Here is a 27,401-nt window from a genome sequence, read left to right as displayed (position 1 = left end):
GGGAGTTTAACATCTTCACTTGTGGGCTGCCTAGAGTTTGACCCTTTTGCATGATATTACCCATCATGCCATGTTGCCTCTTTTAATTTTTATCATATCACTAGGGGGAAAAGTCATCACTTAGCCTTCAACAGTCTCTACAAGGACAATAAAATCCCTCACCCAGGAGAGAGAAAAAACAGAACAAATACAAATTATTTTGCCAGGTTTAACATTTACATATTTGATAATACATGTAAAACCCAGTGGAATTGCTTGTCAGCTCTAGTAGGGGGGAGAGAAGAGGGGAGAGAGACAGCATGAATCATGTAATTTTGGAAAACTTGTGTGTAAATTTGTTATTGGAATAAAATAAAGATAAAAAATAATTAAAAAACCATTTACATATCAGCTCTCTAAATTGACATAAAACTAAGGAATTTCCAGTTTTAAAATGAAAAATGTATCCTTCCTAAAAGCTGACTGGCAACTGGCATTTTGAAAACATTAAAAAAAAATATTCACTGATGATTGAAATACTGACCAGTGGAGAGTCTTCATAGACAATAAGACCATCTTTTACAGAAGGCTGAAGAGTAAGTGTCTGTACAGTTGTATCCCTAAAATTAAATCAAACATATTATAAAATAAAACAGAAAAAAGTAACACTCTTTCCTTCCTAGTGATCTTGAGCAACAGCAGTGCTTGTTTCTTTATTCTAAAGCAAGATAAATAAAAATTACCAATTGTAATGTCCTATTTTTAAGAGCCGACAATTTTGTTGGAGAGAATTAAGTCATAAAGTGACCTTGTGTTGAGGTTTATAGATGTAATAAGGATCAAGAGCTCACTTACATAGAGGCCTGAGATATTGCTACTTGGAAACAGACTGTCATCCTAGGAAGGAGTCAGCCTTGTCAGCTTCCTTCTCACACTGGTGTGTTCTTGGTAGGCCCATTTAGAGAAAGGGTCCTGGCCAATCATCCTTAATTTCTGTCCTGGATTTTCCTCTAACTCTCCATATTGACACCATACCCCATCTGTTTTCTTGCCCTGGAACATCCTTCTGCCTCTGAAACCCCCTTTTCCTATTGGTGAGTTCCTCCCAGAGTCTTCGTTTTGGAGAGGAGCCCAGGTGGCTCCTCCTTCTTTCTGCTCTTGGTTCTCATTTTTATGTTCTGGCCTTTGCCATCAAGCCATTTCCTTTCCCTTTTCCTACTTCTCTAGTGTTTCAGCTCCTTTTTATGAGTTATCTTCCACCTTAGAATGTAAGCTCCATGAGGGCAGAGAGGCTTGCTTTTTTTTCTTGTGTTTGTATCCCCAGCATGTATCAAAGTATCGGACATGTAGTAAAAACCTAGTAAATTCTTACTGCTTTCCGTTTGCCTAAAGCACTTTTTGCCATTGTTCAGTAGTGTCGGACTCTTCATCACACTTCTTGGAGTATTCTTTTTTTTTTTAACATTATTTTATTTGGTCATTTTCATACATTGTTCATTGGAAACAGATGATTTTCTTTTCCTCCCCCCAAGCCCCCACCCCCCACCCCTTCCCTAGCCGACGCGCAATTCCTCTGGGTATCACATGTGTCCTTGCTCTGAACCCATTTCCTTGTTGTTGGTATTTACATTAGGGCGCTCATTTAGCGTCTCTCCTCGATCATGTCCCCTCAACCTCTGTAATCAAGCAGTTGCTTTTCCTCGGTGTTTTTACTCCCTCAGTTTGTCCTCTGCTTGAGGATAGTTTGTTTTTTTTTTCCTTGTAGACCGCTGCAGGTTGTTCAGGGACATTGTAAAGCCATTACTGAAGAAGTCCATCACCTTCGATTGTACCACAGTGTATCAGTCTCTGTGTACAATGTTTTCCTGGTTCTGCTCCTTTCACTCTGCATCACTTCCTGCAGGTTATTCCAGTCTCCATGGAATCCCTCCACTTTATTATTCCTTTGAGCACAATAGTATTCCATCACCAACATATACCACAATTTGTTCAGCCATTCCCCAATTGATGGGCATCCCCTCGTTTTCCAGTTTTTGGCCACCACAAAGAGTGCAACTATAAATATTCTTGTACATGTCTTTTTCCTTATTATCTCTTTGGGGTACAAGCCTAGCAGTGCTATAGCTGGACCAAAGGGCAGACAGTCTTTTATCGCCCTTTGGGCATTGTTTGGAGTATTCTTAACAAAGATACCGGAGGGGTTTGCCATTTTCTTTTCCAGCTCATTTCACAGGAGAGAAGATTGAGGAAAATAGGGTGAAGTGATTTGCCCAGGGTCACATAGTCTAAGGCCAGATGTGACCTCAGGAAGATGAGTCTTCCTGACTCCAAGTCCAGCACTCTGTCCCGTGCCCAACTAACTGCTTTTGCCAGAAGCATTTAGAAAAGACTAAAGAAGGCTAACTCCTGAGTGACTGAGGCTAATTGCTTTTGGAGAAGGAACCTGTGTTCAACAATCAGCAACCAGTGGAAAAAGATTCTGTGGAAGAAACACTGAAGAAGACATTACGGGGGCAGCTGGGTGGCTCAATGGATGGAGAGCCAGGCCCAGAGACAGGACGTCCTGGGTTCAAATCTGGCCTCAGACACTTCCTAGCTGTTTGACCCTGGGCAAGTTACTTAACCCCTATTGCCTAGCCCTTACCATTCTTGTGCCTTAACACTAATACAGTGTTGATTTTAAAGAAGGTAAGGGTTATTAAAGATTAAAATTTAAAAAAGAAGATATTCCAAGGAGGATTCCTAATAGAACCACAGTGAACCACAGAACCACCTGCCTTTCATTCCTATTGACATCTGAGAAGAAGAGTAGATAACTAATACTTCTGAAGTGAATTGAGAAAAATGTAATTTTGAGAGGAATTGAATTAACTATATTCTGAAGAAAATAGATTTGTTGCACAATGATTCTAGTGTTTTGGAGAAACTGGTGGGTGATAATGAGTTTGGGAAAGTCCAGGCACTAACTTCTTTCCTTTGCTTCCCTAGCTCACGGTAGTGACTTTGGCTGAGTCCCACAGAAGGCAATACAATGGATAAACATTCATCTATGTTTCTGTATTATTAGTTAATGTTAATAAACTATAAGGCCGTTAGTGTTAATATGTGTTTAAACTATTATGTTCAGGGTTTGAGATTAAGAGAGGGCTAGACTACTGAAGAAGAGATTTCCCTGGCTCTCGGGGTGCAGGCTCAAGCTAATAGATTAAGCAAATAATTAATGAGAGTAATTTTATATTTTAAGTAATTTAAGTAATTTTCAAATATTAAATAATAATTCAACTTTTAGGTAATTAAATAATTTACAATTTTAAGTAATTTCAAAAGAACTGTAAAATAGTGTAAAATAAAATATTATGTCCACATTTAATTCAATAACAGGGTGCTATGCCTCAAAAGGAAAAAAAAACCCTTGATTTCTGTGTTATCATTTTAAAAGCACTAGCAAAAAAAGTTCTAAATCAGTAATGGTAGATAAAATGTTCTGAGTGAGAGTCATGTGAAATTTAGCTTTTTTGCAGGCAGATGGTATGGTACATAAGGTAGACAATATGGGAGTCAAGAAGGCCTGAGTTCAATTTCTTACTCAAATACTTATTAGCAGCATGATCTGGGATAGTCACTTAATATCTGTCTGCCTAAGTTTCCACATCTATAAAATGGAGATAATAATAATAATAATAATAATAATAATAATTAGTTCCCGGGGTTATAAGGATCACATGATAAATCATACATAAGTACTTTGCAAACCTTAAAGTGCTATATAAATGCTATGGTTGTTATTATTATCGCCCATGAAACAGAGCAGAGACATAGAGAGGTGGTATGGGAGCTATGTGTGGGGGTGCCTTAGTTGTTGAGGGGGAAAGAGAAGAGGAAACAGTGCTGGGCTAATCTAGACGGTAATTTAAAGTTACTAGGGATGTTCAAGTAGTGTTTAATTCTAACTAGTGTATCAACCATGTTACTGAGAAATGGAATTGACCGAGGGAGCTGTATTTAGAATATCACAATATCTAATGTGTTGTGACCACATGTGGTATGACTGGTCACTTCACTAAGTAAAGTAAAGAAATGTTTGAGCACAAATAATGCATATTAGAGAGAAGAGATAAAATTAAGGAATTAAGGAAGAAGTTAAAATTAAGGAATATAATTTACATATCCATATAAATATAACCTTCAAAGTAAGATCCCTTAATAGTTCTATGTATAAGCCCCTTTATCAGATCTTTGAAAAACACCATCTGTGTAAGAACATCATCATACTTGCTTTGCCTGAATGCTCATCTAAGACAACAGTTTCCTGTATACATAACAATTTAGGTATTCATTCATTTGCAGGCCACAGGAGCAAATTAAAGCTGTTTTTCTTGACCGAAATTCAGCACCTATCTGAGGCTTTAATAATAGGAATCAATGGTTAAATTTAAAAACAGAGGAAAAGTACAATAATTTGCCCTTGCCAAACATCCATGAAATCTACACACGCCACAGCACAAGAGTTATCTTTTTCTAACACAATGGATTTTTTTAACTAAGAAGTTTACTAGATATTTTAAAAAAATATTTAAAGGTAAACCAAAAAATTCAGGTCCTTCCCAGGTGGCATATTAATGAAGATTCAAACTGTGGGTAATGTTCAAATGAGGGCAAACTGTGTCTTAATAAATGGGAAAAATTTACATTACTATTACCTAACCTGCTGATCAGACAGTAATTCTAAGAAGGGTCAATTTTGACCAAAAATTCCCAAACTGATTTCAGAATTTTGCCAGATAAGTTTCTGAGTCAGTTATGCTGCCATACACACATCACCTTCTAAGGCTGAGTCTCCAGTGTAGGATTATTGCCTATAGCATGACTCCTAACCATGAATGTACTCTGAGGCTTTTCCCTCCATTTGCATGCACTCTCTGTAATCTCATCAGCTTCTATGGGTTTGGCAATCATCTAAATGCAGGTGACTCCTGTTCTTTTTCTTATTCTCCAGTCAAGTATCACAACTGATTACTGAGCAACTTGAACTGGATATCCCATAGCATCTAAAATTCACCATGTCCAAAGCAGAACTCATTCTCTTCTGCCACCTTTCCAAACATTCCCATTTATCTCATGGAGACCAGCATCCTTTTAGTTATTCAGATCCACAAATCTGGAGTCATTTTCCTTTTTCTAGTCCTCTCACGCCAGTAAGGAGTATTTCCTCCAAAGCACTGACAAAGTGATTTTTCTAAAGTGCATGTCTGACCAAGTCACCCCTGTGCCCAGCAAACTTCAGTGATAAAAGTGGCTGTTAATTGCAATTAAGTGTTGAATGATATCCTTTTTTTGCAGGTACATTTGTCTCCTATCCTTCCTTCCCATGGCCACCAGTTTCTAGGATCTCATCACCTCTTGCCTGGACTATTATAATAACCTCTTAACTGATTCCCTAATAAATACATAATAGAAGAGAAATTCTGGTTTGTCATCCTATATTTCCATTTATATTACACATTACTTCCCTCACCCATCATCCAATAGTTTGACTGGCCTTCTTACTGCTTTTTACCCGCAGTACACCATATCTCATCTCTGTGCTTTGTATGGCTATCACCTTTCTTATTTCTCACTTCCTTTGAAATTTAGCTCAGGTAATGTCTATTAAACTAAACTATTAGGTAAACTATTCCTGACCTTCCCCCTCCCCCAATTACCTTGTGATGTGTGTGTGTGTGTATATATATATATATATATATATATATACACATATATACATACATTCAATCATGGAGCGTTTTATGAAGTTTTATGAAGGAAAAATGGGGTGTTCATAGATTAAAATATATATATACATATATATATTTTTCCTTGCTAGACAATAAGCTCCTAGAGGACAGAGGCTGGTTTTGCATTCCCGGGACTTAGCATGGTAACTGACACATTGTTGGCACTTCATAAAACGCTCCATGATTGAATGATTCCTAGGAGGGAAGAAAGGCCAATTGTCTCTTTTATGCTCTCTTCTCTCATCTTCCTTCTGGGATCCTCAGTTAAGAGGGAAAACCAGGTATCAATTCTGACCCCAGGCCTTCCAGATGTACTTCTCATCTCTGATCGTATATCCCTGTCCCTCTACAAGGATAGTTCCCTTTTATCTTACTGCCATTGCAATGCTTATAGCCCCAAACACCATACTCAGTTCAATGGCTCTTTTATCCCCAAACAATCTTGAGTCTATGTTCCTTTTTTGTTCAGGGTTAATTTGAAGAAAAGAAATAATGATAAAAGAAATAGCACTGCAAAGACTACGAAAGAATTAAAAGCATCATCTTATCATAAAAGAGTTAGGAATGGTATCTTTCTTGACTGAGATACTTCCCCTCACCAAAGCAAAATCAATTGACAGGATTTTAAAAAACCTTTACCTTCTTTCTCAGAAATAATTATAAGAAAGAAGACTATCAAGGGTTAGGCAAGTGGGGTTAAGTGACCTGCCTAGGGTTACACAGCTAGGAAGTGTCTGAGGCCAGATTTGAATAGAGGACCTCCAGACTCCAGGCCTGGTGCTTTATCTTTTGTATTACTTAGCTTCCCTTGAAATAATAAAATAGAAGGCATTTTTAAAAATTCACTGATGTAATAGAAAGAAGATTGCATCTGGAGCCTAAGGATCTAGCTTAAAACCTCAGTTCTGTTTCTTAATGCTGCTGCTGAGGTAATCTTGAGCAAAATCACTTCATTGCTTTAGATCTGTTTATTTATTTGTAAAATGAGGGGGGTGGAACAAGATGACTTCCAACATCTCATCAATTTCTAACAGTTTATGATTCTATGACTAAAAGAAATTTTTATTCTTTGGCTAATTTAATGTGGTATTGTACATCATATTTTAGAACAAGTTAAATTTATTCTACTGACAGTAGAAGGAATTAGTTCTCAGAATTACTTATACAGTTGGCATTTTGCAAGAAACTTGACATAGTCAAAATGATTTATTACAATCCACTAGTCCACACATTTTTAGATGAACTAAATAGGACATCCATGTGAATTAAACTTTTTTTTTTTTACACTCCACTGAGCTGCTACTCAATTGATTTTTTTTTCTCCATTTTTCTTCAGGCAGAACATGGTAAATGCCAAACCTTTTTCCACATTAACTTGGATCTATCCCAAATGACCTTTAGATTTACTCATTTAAATGACCTGAATAAATATAATGAAAAATTTATTTAAAGCTAAGCTTTAGTGATAATTATGCATGTTTCTATATGCACAGATAGATCAAAGCTTATTCTTCACAAATTCTGTCATTTTCAGTTTTATATGTAATTTTTTAAACTTAAATTTCCATTTCCAAAATGTACTGGTTAGATAATGGGAAAAATAACATTATGCTAATTCTACTATGAACTGCAATTAAAAGTGAAAGGGAAAAACAACATTTTTAATATCAATCTAAAATGCCTTCACATTATAGTTTAAATCTAAAATAAACACGTGGAAAAAAAGAATCTTTCTCTTCAACAATGTCTCCTACAATTTTTAAACAATAAATCATATGGAATGTCTGTTCATCAAAGTACAACTAAGCCATAAGGATGCTAAAGACTTTGGGAGAGAAAGACTGAATGGGCTCCAGGAGATTAACTACAAAGGCAGAACTGGAAGGGGCCTAGGAAGTCAAAGGCCAAAGGATGAGCCCTGGATTAGTACATTGATGGTACATGAATAGATGCCTTCTCTCAGGAGTTGAGACTGGCAACAGGGATGGGATGGGAATAAGGAGATGGGGTGCTGGTCCTGGCTCTGCCATTTAGTGACAACTGAGATAAGTTACTTCTTCCAAATTTAAAACCTTAATGATGAAAAAAGCAGGGGTAGACTGGAGAATAAGAGTTATGTCTATCCAATTCTATGTCCTTCCAACTCTCAGCTACTATGAATCTTTAATAATTATTCATCATGGAATCAAAGATTCTTACCTCAGAGGCCATCTATTCTTCTGAACAAGCCTACTCCCCACTGTCAGCTAGTCTTTTAGTGCACCTTAGGAGCAGAAAACTACTACCTCAAGATAACTTATTCCACTTATGATCAAGGGGTTTTTTCCTTTATCAATCTTAAATTTGCTCCCACAACTTCTACCCCATAATGAATATTGTCCTCTAAGAACAAGCAAAACACATTTTCATTTCTCTTCTCCCTGAGAGCACATCAAATACCTGAAGACAGCCATCATGTTTCAACTAAATCTTTTCTTTAACAGACTAAACATTCCCTATTCCTTCAACTGGTCTTTACATAACATGATTTCAAAGCCCTTTATCACCTTAGTTATTCACCTTTGCATGCCCCCCAGATTATCAATGTCATTCTTAAAATGTAAAGCCCAGAATAGAAAACAATTCTTGATTTTATGTTTTAATCAGAGCAAAAGAAAATCATACTAGCACCACTATATGCTATCAATCAATCAATCAATCAACATTTATTAAACATCTACTATATGCCTGGCACTATACAAAGTGCAAGGGATACAGAAAAAGACAGAAGACAGTTCTTGCCCTCATGAATCTTAAAATCTAAAGAAAAACATATATCTAGTCCTAGAAAGCATGCTTTTTAAAATGTAGCATTATATTTCTTGGATGCCATATAACAATGGAACTCACTTTTAACTTTTGGTCAATTATGCCAGATTTCTCTCCCAAAGAAACGAGCTAGGCATGTCTCCCCCACACAGGCCTCTCAAAGTTGTTTTTTAAAACTCAGATGTAATTTTACATTTAGCCTTTGACATGTCATCTGTATGAGCGAAAAAAATTCAAGCTAAGAAGTTCTTGTATCCTTTTGAACATACACATTTTGGCATTCTCATAGTTTCCAATAATCTCAGTTTTCTATGCCAGCCCATATGCTTTTCCTAAATGATGATGCAATAAAAACTATTTTACTGAGGTTATGGAAGGCTTGTAACTATAATGCTAATTATATAAGCTTTATTTCTACTTACCTAAGTAGACTAGTAAGTAGGGGCTTTAGGTGGAACAGATATGGATGCTGGTCTGGATTGAGTAGAGAACTGGTCTAAAATGATCATTAACTCAAAAGTAACTGTCACACATTGTGCTAATAAAAGATTAATTTGCATTAAAATTTTCTCATTTCCTGAGAATGAATTATGCTCCATAATACAATAGTATGACTAATCATATTTTTAATATATACATGCATTGATTATACTAATCATATTTACAACCTGGCAAGATTAGTAGCCTTCTAAGAATTATGAGTTTTTACTGGAGTTTCGAGGAAAGCTCAGAGGTTTGAGAAAAGAAGAGTATGCCTTGGTGGATTTAGGTAGGGCTTCGAACATTCCTACTGAATTTCTGAAAAGCAGGGGATAGAGAAGAATCAAGCAGAGCTGATGGCAGGTTTAAGAAGAGTTACAAGAAAGGAATCAAGATTTCATTTATGGGCATCTTAGGGCTACCTACTTTGCCCTATCCTATCACATGCCTTATCGGAAGCAAGTGTATTTCTTCATAAAATCACACATCTGGATCATCAAGCTTACAAGAATTTTCAAGGGCCATCTCATTCCCTCATGTTACAGATGAGAAAACTGAAAGATTAAAGGCATGGTGCTTAACTGAGTTGCCCAAGGTCATGCAGGCAGAAAGAAGCTAGAGCAAAATTTATTGGGCATCAACTGAGAAAAAGAAGGCAAGAGTCAAAATCATGATATCTGAAAAAGCCAAAGTAAAAATAAATCTGATTAAAAGAGATAAGGAAGGTAATTTGTGAATCTAAAAACTGCTCAAACTCTACTTCAGAAGATTTGATTAAGCTATTCCCCATTTTCTACAATGGAAGTACTTGGTCAGGAATGTATTGAGAACTTTAAAATTACTCCACCCTGCTCAGACAGTGCCTTAGGGGAAGATAAAGTTGCAAATTCCTGATTGAACAATGAAAAGTCCCTAACTCATACTTATAGTGAAGCAAAAACCTTAAACTAGGTCTATTTTTAGATCTAATATAAAAGGGTGCTAAGTACCTATAAAGGTTAAATTAATCACTAAAAGGTCAAGCAACTTATAAAAGGCAAGCTTAACAAAAGAGGTGTGAAGTTTTAGTCTAACCAGAGAAGGTGAGAACCAAAGAAGATGTGAACTAAGAATGGGCAGTCTTGGGAAAAAGCATCTACTGTGATTGGTAGATGTGAAAATTTAGGGGAGGTGACATAAGAGAAAATTTCTTTAAAAGGAGAATTCAGTTCAGTTTAGAGGTAGTTCAGTTTGAAAGCTGAATTGGAGGAGTTAAGGAGTTCAGAGGAGGGTCTCTGAACTCAGTTCAGGAGTTGAGGATTTCAGTGAAGGACTGGAGCTTGCGTGATAAAGACTGACTCTCTCTCCCTTAAGGCTCAGGTTTAGGCCATATGGCCTAGGCTCTTTCTACTATTTTCTCTCTCTCTTCCCTTAATTCCTTCATTTGTATTAATTTAAATCTCCATAAAACCCAGCTGACTTGGGTATTTTCATATTTGGTTATTTCCCCATTGCAACCACTTATTTTTATTCTAAATCAAGATACTAAAAATTCTATTTACAGTTTGGCTGAAACCTTTACAGTTTTGGCAATTCATAGTCTTGGAAACCCACATTTTCATGGTTACAAATTACATCCTGATAAAAGGCAATATAAACAATGAAAAAATATCAGTATTTGATATGCATGCACCAAATGGTATAGCATCCAGATTTATAAAGGAGAAACTTTTGGAGCTTAAGGAGGAAATAGATAGTAAAACTATACTAGTAGGAGATCTCAACCTTCCTCTATCAGATCTAGATATATCAAACCAAAAAATAAATAAGAAAGAAGTAAGATATGTAAATGAAACCTTAGAAAAATTAAAGTTAGTAGATATATGGAGAAAAATAAATAAGGACAAAAAAGAATGCACCTTTTTTTCAGCAGCACATGGTACATTCGCAAATATTGACCTTGTACTAGGGCATAAAAACATAGCAAACAAATGCAAAGAGCAGAAATAATAAATGCAACTTTTTCAGATCATAATGCTATAAAAATTATAATTATAGTTTACATATTATTTTAGCAAGTAAGTACTAATTATATTAGGCCTAGAGACGGGAGATCCTGGGTTCAGAACTGGCCTTAGACACTTCCCAGCTTTGTGACCCTGGGTAAGTCACTTGACCTTCATTGCCTAGCCCTTACCACTCTTCTGCCTTGGAACCAATACACAGTATTGATTCCAAGATGGAAGGGAAGGGTTTAAAAACAATCAAGTGACAAGAGTCTGAAGGCAGGTCTTCTGGGAGTACTTCTTCTGGGAGTTCAACTTGAACTTCCACTTCTGCTGGAGTTCTACTGGCAGTTCTACTAGAGTATAGAATAATTCTTCACTCAGAAGAGTGCCGACTGGACCTGTTTTTCCTGTTGACCCTGTTCTTTTGAACTGACACGTGGTGAGTATAAAGGCTGACTCCCTTTTCCTTGGCCTTTCTGGAGGCACCAGCCTCTGGAGAGGCCCATCATCTTGAGACTCATTTCCCTTGGCTAGGGCCTCTGAACTCCTGCCTGGCTCAGAGGAGGCCAGAGCAGCTATTTTTCTCCATTTCTTCTCTTTTTCTCTTTCTTAATATCTTCCCTCTTTATTGTAAAATAAACTACCATAAATTCCATTCTGACTTTAGTAACTCATTTGGGATTTAGTAATTAAATCCCTGGCAACCAACTAAAATGTTATTCAGTATAACAATAAATTTAAAAATTGGCAAATAAAAAATTAGTTGGAGATTAGATAACATGATTCTCCAAAACTGGTTGATTAAAGAACAAATCATAGAAACAATTAATTATTTCATTGAAGAGCATGACAATGAGGAAACAACATATCAAAATTTATAGGATGTAGCCAAAACAGTATTCAGGTGAAAATTTATATCCCTGAGTATGTATATCAACAAATTGGAGAACAAAGAAGTCAAAGTATTGAGCATACAAACTAAAAAACAAGAAAGAGAACAAATTAAAAATCTCCAGATAAAAACTAAATTGGAAATTATAAAACTCAAAGGAGAAATGAATAAAATTAAAAGTAAAAGAACTATTGAACTAATAAATACAACTAGGAGCTGGTACTTTGAAAAAAACAAATAAAATAGATAAAGTACTGGTTAATCTAATACAAATGGAATAGAAGGTTAGTGGATGGTGAAAAATACATAAAGAAAGCATCCAAAAATATTATTTTTAAATGAACGGGAAATAGAAAAGGTAGATGGGGTCACAAAGAGCAATTTTGCTACAGTGCTTCAAGTATATGTATATAATTTATTATAATTTGCATATTTTAACTTATGCATGTATATATGTGTATGTACATTTCTACATGTATTATGTATATACATATACCTTAAAAATAAATTGCACATAATGAATCACAGTTCCTTAAACATTTTTGTTTTTGTATACTGAAATATGTTTATAGATAATTAAATTCACAATAAAAGTAAAATGTAGACAATGTAATAATAAGCCATTACTGACAAGCTGATATTTAAAAAAAGGTTACAGTAAGATTAACTAAGGAACTCTGGCAAGTTAGTATAAAAGGAAGCCACAGGTAATAGCTCTGCTAGAAAGAATTATTATTTGAATTACAGGTATTAAAATTAATTGTGTTTCAGACTGATAATATATTAATTAGGTGGTCTCCAGGGATTTAATTTCTAAATCCCAAAATAAATTACTTAAGTAAATGGAATTTATGGTAGTTTATTTACAATATTTCCAATAGAAGGAAGATATTGAGAGAGAGAGAGAAAGGGGGCGGGGGAGAGAGAGACAGAGAGAGACAGAGACAGAGAGACAGAAACAGAGAGAAAGTGCACGAACTCTGACTTCTTCTGATATCAGTTAGAATCTCTAAGCCCCAGTCAGGGGAAGAGAGTTTAAAGAAGTTGGGCCTTTCCTGAAGGCTTCATGCCTCCAGAAAGGTGGGGTCACTAAGTCACTTTTCACTCACCAACGGAGACAGTCTTAAAGAAGTCTGAGTGTCTTAGTGCCCAAATCTCCAAATGAATGTCCATCTTCCCTTCAGCTCCAAGTGACTGATCCTTCACTCCAAGCCTGGGTGACTGACTGTTCCTTCTTCAGTCTTTGTTTCCTCTATTTAAAGACCTTTTTCTCTTGTGTCACTTCCCCTAAATTTTCATGTCTACCAATCACAGCAGATGCTTTCCTTCAGGACTGTCCATTTTTTAGTTCTCACTTTCTTTGGTTAGATTTTCTCCAGGACTGTCCATTCTTTAGTTCTCATCTTATGTGGTTACATTTTATCTTTTTGGACTACTTAACACCTCTTTTGTTAAGTTTGCCTTTTGTAGTTACTTAACACCTTTTTGTGGTTAAAATCTAAAAATAGATTGTAGCTTACAATTCTAGCTTCATTATAAAGGAAGAGCTAAGTATCTTCATTGTTACAATCAGGAGATTACAATTTTATCTTCACAATAAAGAAAGAGCTAAGTATCTTCATTGTTACAATAAGGAGATAGCTAAATCCAATCTTCACAATCCCCCCTGAAGACCATTGAGAGACTAGTCTCCCCATTGATCATTTAATATAATCAACTTGTAGTCCTAAAACCTTTTAACTACAGATGTATACAATATTTCACTTTTTAAGAGGAAATTACAATACTTAGAGAGAAATAGAAAAGAGAGAAAAAACCAAAACCAATGTTTTGCTAGGCGCATTGACAAAAAGCCAAAATTAGGGGGCAGTCCCCTTTGGCATAAAAGTGTACATTTACAATAAATGTTCAATCCCCTTTTGTTAAATTGATTGCATCCAAAAGTTCATTATCGATCTTCTTGATTCAGTGTAGGTTTCTGCAAGCAAAATTTCTTCAGAGAGTTCATTCTTCTGGATTCAAGGAGTTAGAAAACAACTTTTCCTGGAATTTTTTCTCAAAGAAAATGTTAAATATTGGACATTTAAAAAATAAAAATACAATACAATCCACCTGAAGAGAGTGTAAATCAACACCCGAATCAACTCAAAATGGTTGGTTGAATTATGGGTTGTATGAGTAGTTATCAAAAGAAAAAATCAAATACATAAAAAATAATGGGAAAAAATTAAGCTTTTGAGAGAAATAAAAAGGTCAAAATCAGAATAAAAATATCAAAAACTATGTATATAAACTTTCTGAATAAAAAAAGAATAAATTCATAACAGGCCCTTGTTATTAGGGTCCAGTTAAAGTAAATTTTATCCCACAAGTCTGTAGGGGAAGAAATTGCAGTAATGTTGTATTTACCCATTATAAGTCAGGACTATAGGAAGTTGCCATATCTTAAGAAAGAAAAAACAAGGACTAGATTTTTGTGTAAAAAGAAAGTGTCATTCCTTAGTCTGATCATTTCATCATTCCTCAGGGAAAGGGGAGCCAGACTGGCCAATTGTTAGATACTTTTATAGAAAGTATGTTAAATGGAGTGTAGTTCAAGGAATCCTGTGTCTTAACATATGTCAAGAGCCACAACCTCGAGTCTCACACTAGGTTTAAGTCCTTTCATATTGGTGTAGAAGTTCATCAATTCCACATGGAATAGTTTCCTTTTGACCTGTGTGCTCTTTTGGCACTTTTCAGGTTAAATTTGTGCTTCTATTGTACTATGCAGATAAAATCTGTGCTCCTTTTTAAAAATCCCATTTTCTAGAATCAGACACAATCATTAATAATAGTTCCATAACATTTATCAATAAATGGCAGGTTTCCATAGTGTAAAGCTTTTGGGGTATGCAATTTTATGCTAAGCAAATGGATATCTTAGCTTATTGCAAAAATCTAAAATAGTTAAAAATATTTTCAATACAATTACATGTGCTTTCAAATGCAAAAATAATGAAAGAAGAAAAAATACTATATGGCACAAATAAAATGCAATAAAATAGTACAGATCCATCGATAAGGACATCTTATCATAATCAATGGTTAAATACTATCAATGAAGTCAATTATTCAATATCAACTGAAAGTATAATTTGTCACAGAGGTACTGTATTCAAAAAATCCATTTCTTCTTTGCTACTATTTAGAGGGGAGACAAAACTGTAAAGGGTTAATATCAACAAAATCAATAGAGTCTAAGGGGCATCACCTTCTGGCCCATGTGAAGGGACAGTAGCACCCTGAATATTTTTTGGACAAGCTCCATCTTTTATATTTATTGTTTGATATTTTGTTGGGTATATTCTTTTGTCTCAGTTTGAACATTGTCATTTCCCCAATTTCTATTTCTATAATTTCTATTTCTAAAATTTTGATTCCTATGGTCATTATAGTTATTTCTATCAGTTCTAAAGTTGTGATGTCTAAGATAATTATCATAGTCATTTTTATAATTATTTCTAAAGTTATTATTTATTTTTTCCCAAAGCAAGTTCCTACAGACCATCATTACATGGCCTCTTTTTCCACATTAAAGACATATTATTGATTTATTTGTGGATTCCTATAAAGGGGTTATAGACTCTTTCTGATTTTTCAGTTTTATTTTTAACATTTTAATTTCTTTATGTAAGTCATCCACTGATTTACTACTTTCCTTGTCTTTTTATATGGCCCTTATAAACATAGCTTGCTACTCTCCTCAATTCTTTGAGGACAATAGAGTCCTAGTTTGGGCAGCTAGTTTTAAAGTATTCTTTTACAACTAAACAATAATTCTTAACAAATTGTCAACATATTTGTCTTGTGTCTCTTTCTCTGGATAGATCAAAGTCCATATATATGTTCCCCACATCAATAAGTCTGTCCATAAACTGAGATGGAGTCTTTCTTGTTTGATGCTTTCAAATTTAGACCATAAATATGATTTATCAAAACACGCTCTCATGTCAATAATGCTTCTCTGACCTGGTTTAGCTTTGTATAATCTGGTTCAACATTGGGGTTCCAATGTGGATCTTCAGTTGGCCAATAATTTGCTCCCTTTCCTTGCTTCTGATTAGCCAAAGATCTAGATGACTTTATTTTTCCCTCTGTTTGTCAGAAATTTTTCTAATAAATTTTCAATATCTATCCAAGTGGGGTCAAAAGTTTTGAATATGTTCTCCAATCTTTTTATAATTAATATTGGCTCTTCCTCAAATGAGGGAAGGTCTTCCTTTAATTTATTTAAATCCTCAGGACTGAAAGGTGTATGTTGTTTTATAGATACCAAGTCCCCATATTTATTGAAGGTTGGAATTTCCCTTAAAGGGAATAAACTTCTATCTGAATTTTCTTGTGTTTCTTTCTGTAGGCTTCTTGCTCCATTCTCAATGGGGTAGGTATGAGAAAGGGAAGGGTTGGGCATGCTGAGGGGGAGGGTTTGTGGTCCCATAGTGCAAGAAGGATGAGAGGTAGGAGCAGTATGGGAAATAAATTGGGCAGGGTGGGAAGGAGGGGCAAAGGAAGAAGGGTCAGTAGCTGGGGGAAAGGGTGCAGAGGGGTTGGGGAAGGGGCAGACTACAGATTATTACCTCTTATTCCTTGTCAATACACTGGTGGCTGGTATTACTTTTATCATTATTTTGAACTATTATTTCTTCTCTTTTAAATTAACCCTGAGCAAAAGAGGCACATAGACTCAAGATTATTTGGGGATAAAAGAGCCAGTGAACTGAGTATGATGTTTGGGGCTATAAGCATTGCAATGGCAGTAAGATAAAAGGGAACTATCGTTGTAGAGGGCCAGGGATATAACATCAGAGATGAGAAGTGCATCTGGAAGGCCTGGGGTCAAAATTGATACCTGGTTTTTTATCTTGGCCTTGACACTTATTTTGTACCTTTGGAAAAATCATTCAGCTTCCTTTCAGCTCTGTCTCTTTATCTGTAAAATGGGAGTGATAATACTTGATTTTCCTAACTCAGAGGGTTTCTGTGGTAAAAATGTGATTTATGCAAAATACTATATAAATCAATGAGCCCAAAGTGATAATTAAATATTGGAGGTCTATCATATTTTGATACTGTCATGGTCCAATCAAGATGGATTTCTCTTTGTTCCTCCATCCTAAGTAGGCACTGTGTTTTTGTCCATGCTTTCCTTCATTTGTGGAATTTCTAGCTCTTGTAGCCCAATTCCAATGCTATCTTGCTTCCTAGAAGAGTTCTTGATCCCTTGATTGGTAATGACTTTTCCCCTCAGACACTGTAAAATACTTTGGTTTTTATTATTCTGAGGCCTATCATGTAATATTGTATATCATTGCATGGTAACTAGGGGATGTGCAGGAGTGTGGCCAGGTATCATTCTATCTCCTAACACTAGCAATCAGCTCAGTGATGACTTACTACAACTCAAGTACCCTCAAATCCATTCATTGCCCTCCCATGGGCCTATTAAGCTTGCTCCCCCTAAAGGCAAGCAGTCCTAAGTTCCCTGATGGCAGAAGTGGCTGCCTTCCCTATAGGGCATGACCTTCTGTGCTCTTAGTCATTGGGGGGGCCTTCAATATCTATGGGTCAGGGATAGGGGTTCATAGCCTGGGGTCTGTGGATTTAAAAAATTGGTAAGCATATTTCATTATAATTAGTTTCCTTTACAACCTTATATTTTAATTTCTGGGTTTAAAACATGGTCAACATGATTCTGAGAAGGGGTCTATGAAAAAAGGTTAAGAACTCTTGCTGTAGGGGAATGATGAAAATTTTCTTTTTGGCTCCAAGCTTTCCTAACTCCCCTAGCTTTCACTGATGGGTAAAAATTATTTTTATTTCCTTTAAATCAAGGAAGAACTATAGTCTTCTCTCTTTCTCTTAATACTTCTCTTCTCTGTCATTAAACAGACAAGTCTGTGCTAGTGGCTACCAAGTCTCCCACTGCTTTAACCTGAACTTTAAGCCTTACTATATATACAGCAATCCCTCACCTATCATGGGGTTGTATTCCAGAGACTCCCACGATAGGTACCCACAAAGTAGCAGCATTATATTTATTTTATTATTTATATACATTTTATAAATATATTGAGTATATATTTATAAACCCTTCATGCTCTCCTATAAACCTTTTCCATGCTCTTACAATCACTGAACCAATCAGCGTCCAGGATACAGAACATAGAGCGCTGCTGGTCGCCTTTCATGCCATCAGTCAATAGTGTGTCATGTACAATCTGATGTTGGCAAACTTATACAAGCAGTAGTGGCCCACTGCATTTCCATTATGTACAGTATGGTATTCATCAGCAAAATCCCATGGGATAGATTTTATAGTTAGAAATTCTTGAACCCCTGAAACTACATTACCCCAAATTCCTTTCTGTATTAACTAGAATCCTTTTTCCTTTTCTTGTGTCCTCACGTTTGCATGATGGTATTTAAATTTACTGTGACTCCTCCCATGCCCTCTTTTACTCACAACCAGGCTGAGTTCAGGTTAAAAAATAATAGTTATTAGATATTAATTTTAATATTTACAAGAGAAAACGCAGTGATAAGGAATTATATATATATATTTTAAAACCTGCAACACAATGAAGCTACAATAAGTGAACTGCTATGTAGGGAGTGTCCTGATTCCATTGTTTGCCCCATGATCTGCCATCACTGACTTATGTAGAAAATCAAAAGCTCATAGTAAGGAACATTCTTTACCAAAAATTTATAAAATTTAAAGGTATTTTGTGCATGAGTTTGTTTATAAGCTTTGATATTTCTCTATTTTTTGTTTCTAGAGACTATGAAGTAATTAATTCATTTTTTAATACAGAGTATTCCAAAAGACTTAGTGCAGTTAATTTTTTTTTAATTGCATTAAGATTTTTGAGACACCTTTTTGGTGCATATTTTATTAACAACCAAATAATCATACTGAAATCCAAATTTAAATCTATCTTTAAATTTCAAAACAAATCAACAGAGATCAATCATCCTTAAATCATTCTGCTCATGTTCTAGTATTTCAGGAGGAGGACAACGTAGGAAGATAAAGAAGAAAAGACTTTTTATAGCAACATAATGTGTTTCTCACCCTAACTGTCACATACTTAGCATCAACATGACACTTTTCAGAACTGAAAAGACAAGAGAAACTCTTCCATCATCTTCAGTAAAAGAGACAGAAAATCAATTTTTTTATACTTTAATAATTATATCACTTCATGGTAGCACAAAAATCATGTCTTCCAAGTGAATTCAACTCTTAAAATGGCAACTGAATTATTCATCTAGAGCATGGATGAAAAATAAAGTGCATCACTCCCCAACCCCCAGAGAAGTAGTGATTTCTAAATGGAAGATACTGTATGTATTGTCAGATTTTTGTCTTAATTGTTTAGTTTAAGAGAAGGTCCAATGTTGGTGGGACAGATTATGAGAAAGTGACCCTGGTATGAAATAAGAAGGCAAAGAAAATAAATCAAAGAAAAAAGTAATTGGTGTCATCTTCTAACAACTGCATTCTTATAGCAACACAACTAGTTAAATTAGTTTTCCCCTGAAAGTAGAAATAGAACCTTTTGGTTTATTTGACCATACACAACTTCTAATCAACAGTAAGAAGAAACCATGATTTTGTATGAAATATATTTTGATAAGGATAATTTAGAGAATTATAGCAACTTTTGTTTTGTTACTCATCCTTTTTTTAAAAACCTTACCTTCTGTCTTAGAATCAATACAAGTATTGATCAGTTATAAATCAGTTCTAACTCAGAAGAGTGGTAAGGGGCAAGGCAACTGGCTTAAATGGCTAGCCCAGAATCACACGGCTAGGAAATATGTGAGTCCAGATTTGAACACCAGACCTCTTGATTCCAGGCCTGGTGCTCTATTCACTAAGCCACTTCACTTCACCTATACATCCTTTCCAGTTGCCCTTCAATGAAAAAGAGAAAAGGGTTTGTTTAATAGAAAATTATATTTTGTTTTATGTTTAAATTATATAAAATTATAAAAATAGTTTACATATTACTTTAGCAAAAGCATGCGTACTTATAAAATGCAAAAGATGTCTTTTAAAAAACATTATAGTAAGTATTTGGGAAAATTAGGTTGATTGTACTAATTTCCTAGGAAGAAGAAAACATTCTGAAGTTGAGTTGTCTGTTAACTATTTGCTGCTGAGGATTAAAGAATTTCATGGCCTGAAAGCCTTAATTTATTCACACAAATGAGATTCTGACTCATCACAATTCATGATTGCTATAATTTGTTCCCCGTTTCTACTGGATTAAGCTTAATGACCAGTAATCTAATGTATTTAAGGAAAGCAACTAATGGCTATTAAGATGGGACAATTCTGGAAAATCTTGCTAGAAGAAAATGCAAAAAAAAAAAAGATAAAAAAATTTCTACTTTTAATTTGAGTGATATTATAGTAGGAGCACTCCCTTCCATGTCCTTGAAAAATGCTATGGCTAATACCCTGAAGGTTGGTGAGGAACCTCTCCTCTGAAATTTTGGTTAGTTGTTTTCTAAGTTTATCAGTTTTTTGCCATACCTGGATGTAAAGCCTTTCCAGGCTGGTAGGAATTGTCAATTTTTTTTTGCTCTACCAGTAAAGCCTTTGAGAATAACTTAACACAACAAAGAAGAATCATACTAGGAATTTACTTGCTTATCAATTTACCTAAAGTAATTTTTCTTTAGTCAGTAATTTTGAAGATTATTGGAATTAAACATATGTGGTTGTTATCTTCTGACATCTTAAGGTACTACAATTTATTCCAATAATACTATAATCAGTTAACAAAAATTTATTAAACATTTCATAAGTGCCTAAGCTCCAGTCTAAGCAATGAGGAAACAAAGAAAAAGTAAAAACAGGCATTACCCTCAAGATTATATTCTAATCAGGGGAGTGTGAATGTAAATAGGAAACATACATAGTAAATGAACAGTTATTTTAGGAAACGAAGCCAGAGCAGTCTATGATAAATTAAAACTCTGTAAGACACCAGGAGGGATCTAAATTAGAAAATATTTTAGGAATTACTAAATTGTTAAAACTCTCTTTCAAATTTGTGACAAAGAGTTTTTTTAGTTAAAGTCATTAAAGCTTGAAGGATAATTTTAAATTATGCCAATTTCAATAAAAATAATTAGATTATGTAAGAACCAAGCAGTTTGTAAAAGTAAGGAAAGAAAATGAGCCTCTAAAGGTTCAGCACAATCTGTACCAAAACATTGCCTGTAGAGCCCATGAATTTTTTCATAATGACATTTTAAGAAAAAGTCTACATTTCTTCCATTAAATTCTTTCTACTCTAATGCTTTATCATTGTGGCATGCAACGGGTACTGTGTTCTTAGGCACAAGCTCAGGAAGGTCCCACTATATCAAACAACAGTTTTGAATACTCAAGCTAAAGTCAAAGAGGCTTGACATTAGAAAACTGGCCACCAGGTGTTAATTTATTTTTGTCTAGATCAGTTCTCTAAATTCTCTACAGTGATGAACTGTGTTTTTCATTAAGAGAAAGAGTATATTACTATAGGAATGAAATCATAGATCTATGAAAAATCTAACATGAAAAATTTCACTGAAATTCAATGAAAACTGAATATACATTGTATATAATGGGGGTATTAATTGTAATAGTTTTTGTTGCTGCCTGTTGTGTTTTCTTTTTAGGAAAACCATAAGGGCTACACAGAAAGTAAAGAAAAATCAAAGGGGGTTTCAAATTGTTGACAAATTTTTCTTCTTGCTTCTAGACCTTTAAGATGAAAACAGTTAACTTCAACTGTGAAAACCCTTTACAAAGAGAAAACAAGCAAAGAATGACCCAATAATTTTTAAAAATAGGTCACCCTTTATAAAGTTAACATAATTACAGTTATCACAATGGAAAATGAACTAGGTCAGACTTGAGGGTCCAGATCATAAACTAGGTCAGTTGCAATGTTACCAAGTTTCATCGTTTTTATTATTATATATATATATATCATATTATATATAATATATATTAATTTATAAAACAAATGAAATAATTAATAAAATAATAATAATAATAAATAAAAAATATTAAGCTCTTCTCCTAAAATCCAGAGAACTAACTGTTTGCAGAAAGCAATGTTTTGCTGGGCACATTGACAAAAATCAGCATTTTGCAAACAGTTCATTCTCTGGATTTTAGGAGTTCACAAGTTTCTTTCCTTGAAGATTTTTTTTTTCAAACAAAATTTTAAATCTTGGATTGTTTAGGAGTTGGAAAGCTTCTTTCCTTGAAGAAGTTGCAGGATAACCTAATAAAATTTAAAGGCAAAGAAAGTAAAGTGGGAATATTTGTGGAAGTAAGTTATACATATATATATATACATATATATATATATACACACACACACACACACACACACACACACACACATATATATATATATATATATATATATATACACACACATATCCCAGTATACTATGCTAATTATACTCAAAAGCACAATTCTTCTAACAACAAAAATTATACAGAGGGGTTTAAGTCTTTTGACAAACTGTTGGTTCAGATAATGTTATAGATAGCCTAGTACTTAAAACAATTTTCAGAAACCTGACCAGAAAACTATGATTTTAGTGCTTGGCCTAGAATACTTATTTATTTATTTTTAAATTTTCCTAGTAGATTAGTTTTCAGGGATTCTTAAAATAGTCTAATTTCTTTGCTTAAAACTACCTCCTTGCTGTTCCACAAACAAAACACCACATGTCTCTATTCTGGACATTCTCTCTGGTTGTCTCTCATTCCCAGAACATTTTCCCTCTCTAGCTTCTGTTAGGTCCTAGATAAAATCCCTATTTCAACAGGAAGCCTCCAAACCCTCTAAATTATAGTGCCTTGCAGTTCTATTAATTATTTCCTATTTATCCTACATATAGCTTGCTTTATATATTTGATTGCATGTTGTTTTCCCTATTAGAATGTAAGCTTCTTGAGGGTAGGGGCTACCTTGTGTCCCTTTTTGTAACCTCAGCACTTAACATGGTGCCTGGCACATAGTAGGTACTTAATAAGTATTGTTTGATTCTTTTAGGTAACAAAGGAAGTAGCTAGATCTATTTTTCAACATATACAAAGAAAAATCAATGCTAAAATCTGCAGAAAGTAATCTAAAGGAAGGACACGAGTAAAAATAGTTATTAGAAGCTTCTAGTAGAAGATGGCACTTGTGATGAGCACTTAATGAATTCAGTTAAGGATTCCTTGAGGATGAGATGAAGAAATAATATATTCTAGGTACAGAGATAAGGGGGTTTGAAACAGCATTTGAAACATTACATGTTCTTCCCTAGGAGAAGAAGAGAAACTTAACTGGGAAAAAATATCTTTGCACTGAACTGTCTGATAAAAGTATGATATACAAGAGAGGTAGAGAATTAATATAAATGTAAGTCCAAGAACTATTTCCTAGTAGATAGTTAAAGGATATGAATAGTTTTCTAAAGAACTGCACTCTATTAATATGCCTATTAAAAATCAGATGAAACATTGCTACAAATTACTATTAAGAGAAATAACAAATATTTTCATAGCCATAAAACTGGTTGCAATGACAAAAATTAGAAATAGTGAATGTTGAAAGGACTATGGAAGACAAGCAAATTAATACACCACTAGTAAAGCTGTGAACTGGAGTAATAATTTTGGGGAAAAAATTGGAATTCTGTGATGAAAAGGATTTAAAATATCTGTAGTTTTTGACTTAAGAGACACCATATGTGTGTTGAGCATATGCCCCCCCATGAGATAAAAGGCAGAAATAAAGGTAATTTATATGTATATATATATACACATATATATATATATGTGTGTGTGTGTATGTTTATATGTATGTGTGTGAAAATACTTACACACACCACAAAGAGAAATATATGTATATATACACAAAAATATTTATAGTATCTCTTCCTTTTCAAAACTTTCTTTCTTGGTGCTCTTGTCAGTTGTCACTGCTTCTATTATCATTTTTATGTAAATGGTTCCCAGATCCATATATCTAGCTTCAGTCTGTTGAATTCTAGTCTCATTTCCCAGTTAATAGTTTTACTTTTTATTCTACCTGCATTGGTTATGTTTATACAAAGCCTCTAAATGGTTAAAATGACTATGTAAAGGCAGAGATGCATTGTGCAAATGGAGAGAATAGCCACGTTGATGAAAAAAATAGATTTAATAAAATAAAGGAGTACATAAAATCTTGGGCAAATCACTAAACTCCCCTGAGGCTTAGCTTCTTTATCTGTAAAACGAAGGGTTTGGACTAGGTACACACAGCATTGGAGTCGGTATGCAGTAGAAGTTTGGTGAATTATTGAAGCCTGGTACCCTGAAGAAGAAAATAAGACTAATTCTGATGACTTTAAGAAGACTATTTAAAAGCAAACACAGTAAAACAATGTATACAAAGAAAACAACACTATAAATAAAATATTATTAATCACGAAAACTGAATGCTGTAATCATGATAACCAAACTTGTCAATAAAGAAGAGATAAGAAAATATATCTCCTTCCTTTCTTTGCAGAGGTGGAAATATGGGGTACGGAACATTAAACATACTGTCAGAATTTTCATATTGTTTATTAGATCACTGATAAATATGGAGAGAGCAATGAGTTCAGAAGACTGCAGAGAATTAAGAAGAAAATGAACTTAAAGGAAGTAGAGGATCATATCGTAGACAGCTTTCTCATGAAGTTTAGCTGCAGAGAGGAAGATATACATAGGATGGCAGATAGTGGGGATACATGGGCCAAATGAGGAAAAGATAATGGAGAGATGGAAGGTGAAATTTTCTGGGAAGACAGAATATAAATGGGATAATTTGTGCAAATTGAGACATTTGCATTAGCAAAGAGAAGGACTAACTTTTATTAGATGTCAGGGTGAAGTGGCAGAAGGAACTCGAGTGATATGAGGTGAGGACAGAAGAGGGGACTACTAGGGAATGACCTCAATATTTTTAGTGAAATATGATGCAAGGTTCTCAGATGAGAGAGCATAAAGAAGAAGAGTAAATAGGAAGTTTGAGGAGGAATGAAAATTTCTGGATAATGATTTTATATCAAGGCCCTGGAATAAATTAGTGAGTTTGGATATTAGGGAGAAAAAAAGCTGAATGCAGTTGTTAGCTCATAATCTAGTATCACAATAGCTACATATAATGAAGGATAGCAATAGATCAAATAATAACTCAAAAAACTTGTTAATTAGAGAGCCTAGATTTCTTCTTAGTCCAGTGTTATTTCTACTGAGCTGTTATCTGTAGATCTCATAATGAAAACTAACAATGTTTCATATCCTATTCTGTCCCTAAAAATATAAATCCACATGTTAAGGCGTCCTAGTTTCAACACAGTAAAATAGACAGCTATGGCCTCAAAAAGAAATATCTATACATAGGGAAAAAAAGGATTTTTGCCATTATATAAGGAGACAGGCTTCATTCTGTAGCTCAAAATATAGGAGAAAATGTTAATCCAACAAAAGTAATAAAGGAAGCTATATTTGAATGTCAAATATTCTGTTTAATGCTGGTCTTTGCTTCAAGAATGCTTAGAAATCTCTTTTATTAAAAGACCATATTTTCTCCTGAAAGGATATAGTCAGTTTTAATGGAGAGGTGATTCTTGGTTGTAAACCCAGTTCCCTTGCCTTCCAGAATATCATATTACAAAGCTTCTGGTCCTTTAATATGGAAACTGCCAGATCCTGTGTAATCCTGCCTGGGGCTCCATGATATCAGAATTGTTTCTTTCTGGCTGTTTGTAGTATTTTCTCCTTGACCTGTGAACTCTTAAATTTGGGTATAACATTCCTAAGAGTGGTCTTTTGGGGATTTATTGTAGGAGATTATCTGTGGACTATTTCAAATTTTTTTTACCCTCTTGTTCAAGAACATCAGGACAGTTTAGTTTTGATAATTTCTTGTAATATGACTACATTTTTTTCATGACTTTCAGGTAGTCCAATGATTCTTTTTCTTAATATTTTTTCATTTTTATTATGAATTTAACAATCATTCATAAAAAGAAACATTTTGATTACAAAGAACAAAAAGAGGTCAGGGATAAGATTTGATAGGCCTAATCCCCCCCCTTTCACCCTTTTCCCTATTTATCACCATTCTTCCCCTCCCCCACTCCCTTGCACCTGCTAGAACTCCAGAACAAAGCAAGTAGTCCCACTTCATAAGGTACTGTTACTACCCATTTTGTAACTTGACAAATGCACAATGGATTAATGTTCTGGACTTACACTGTCTGTACCATACTAAGAGCTATACAAGCCTGGGAACCCCAGGCTACCACCCTATAAAAGATTGCCCTTTAGGTGTACATGATAAAGTTATCCTGAGAAACAGATATCTTCACAAGCAGAATTTTTTGTTGTCTTTATGGCAAAAGATCCTTAACATTTTTTGTACAATAACACCTTTTGCTGTCTGCTGAAGCCTATGTACCTCTCCTCAGGATGTTTTTAAATGCTTTTTAGGCTTCTCCTGGGTCTCCTGTTTGAACTTCACATCTTTTGTTTAGGATTGATTTATTCCTCAAGAATGTTTGGAAATTTTCTATCTCACTGAATGTCCATTTTTTTTCCTCTGAAAGAATATATTTAACTTTGCTGGATAGCTGTCTCTGGGTTGTAAAGTTAGATCTTTCACTTTCCTGAGTATCATATGCCATGCCTTCTGAACCTTTAATGTGGAAGAAGTAATTCCTATGTGATCCTGATCGTAGCTCCATTGTAGTTGAATTGTTTCTTTCTGACTGCTTACACAATTTTCTTCTTGGCTTGTTGGCTCTTCAATTTTGCTATTACATTTCTGGAGGTTGTCATTTGAGGATTTCTTTCTGGAGGGGATCCGTAGATTCTTTCAATTTCTCTTTTATTTTCTTGTGTGAATTTTAGACTTACTCCAACCTGCTTAGTCTTTAGAATTTTAGCAAGCAAGAATGTATACACCCCCACTTAAAGATTAAGTGTGGTGGAGGAAGGTCTATGATCCATGTGTGCTAGCAAGTGACAAATCAGAAACAACTGATTGACCCCATAGGCAGTCCAAAGTCAAGTTTAAGCCACCATTGGTACATGTAAGACACAGGAAGTTGCGCAAAGAACTGCCTTTATATTTTGTGTCACTTCCTGTGAGAGGGACTTGGTAGTGGAACTTGACCATGGAGGAGCTCCAGTGTGAGACCTCAGACTGCTTCCCCTAGACTGTTACATGGTGAGTGAAAAGGCTGACTCCACTTTCCTTGGATTTTCTGGAGGCACCAGCCTCTGGAGAGGCGCTTCTCTTGGGACTTCCTTTCCCTTTGCCTTCTGGAGTCATTAGTCTCTGGAGAGACCCCTTATCTCTTGGAGGAGGTTTCTGAACTCCTGCCTAGTTC

At 34.8% G+C, this 27,401-nt stretch overlaps 1 protein-coding gene across 3 annotated transcripts in view; it reads right to left on the bottom strand.

Moving 5' to 3' along the window:
• Window positions 1-27,401, bottom strand: part of VWA8 (von Willebrand factor A domain containing 8) — a 463,626-nt gene that overhangs the window by 179,153 nt on the left and 257,072 nt on the right. For all 3 annotated transcript variants that reach the window (XM_016425025.2, XM_007501527.3, XM_056807819.1), the window contains one exon: window positions 524-599. In XM_016425025.2, the coding sequence (XP_016280511.2) occupies window positions 524-599 (76 nt within the window). The remainder of the gene's footprint in view (window positions 1-523; window positions 600-27,401) is intronic.

The sequence above is a fragment of the Monodelphis domestica genome, chromosome 8, assembly GCF_027887165.1.
Source record: "Monodelphis domestica isolate mMonDom1 chromosome 8, mMonDom1.pri, whole genome shotgun sequence".
NCBI classification, from domain to species: Eukaryota; Metazoa; Chordata; class Mammalia; order Didelphimorphia; family Didelphidae; genus Monodelphis; species Monodelphis domestica.
The sequence above is the reverse complement of the archived record's forward strand: the minus strand, read 5'-3'. Positions and strand labels throughout refer to the sequence as shown.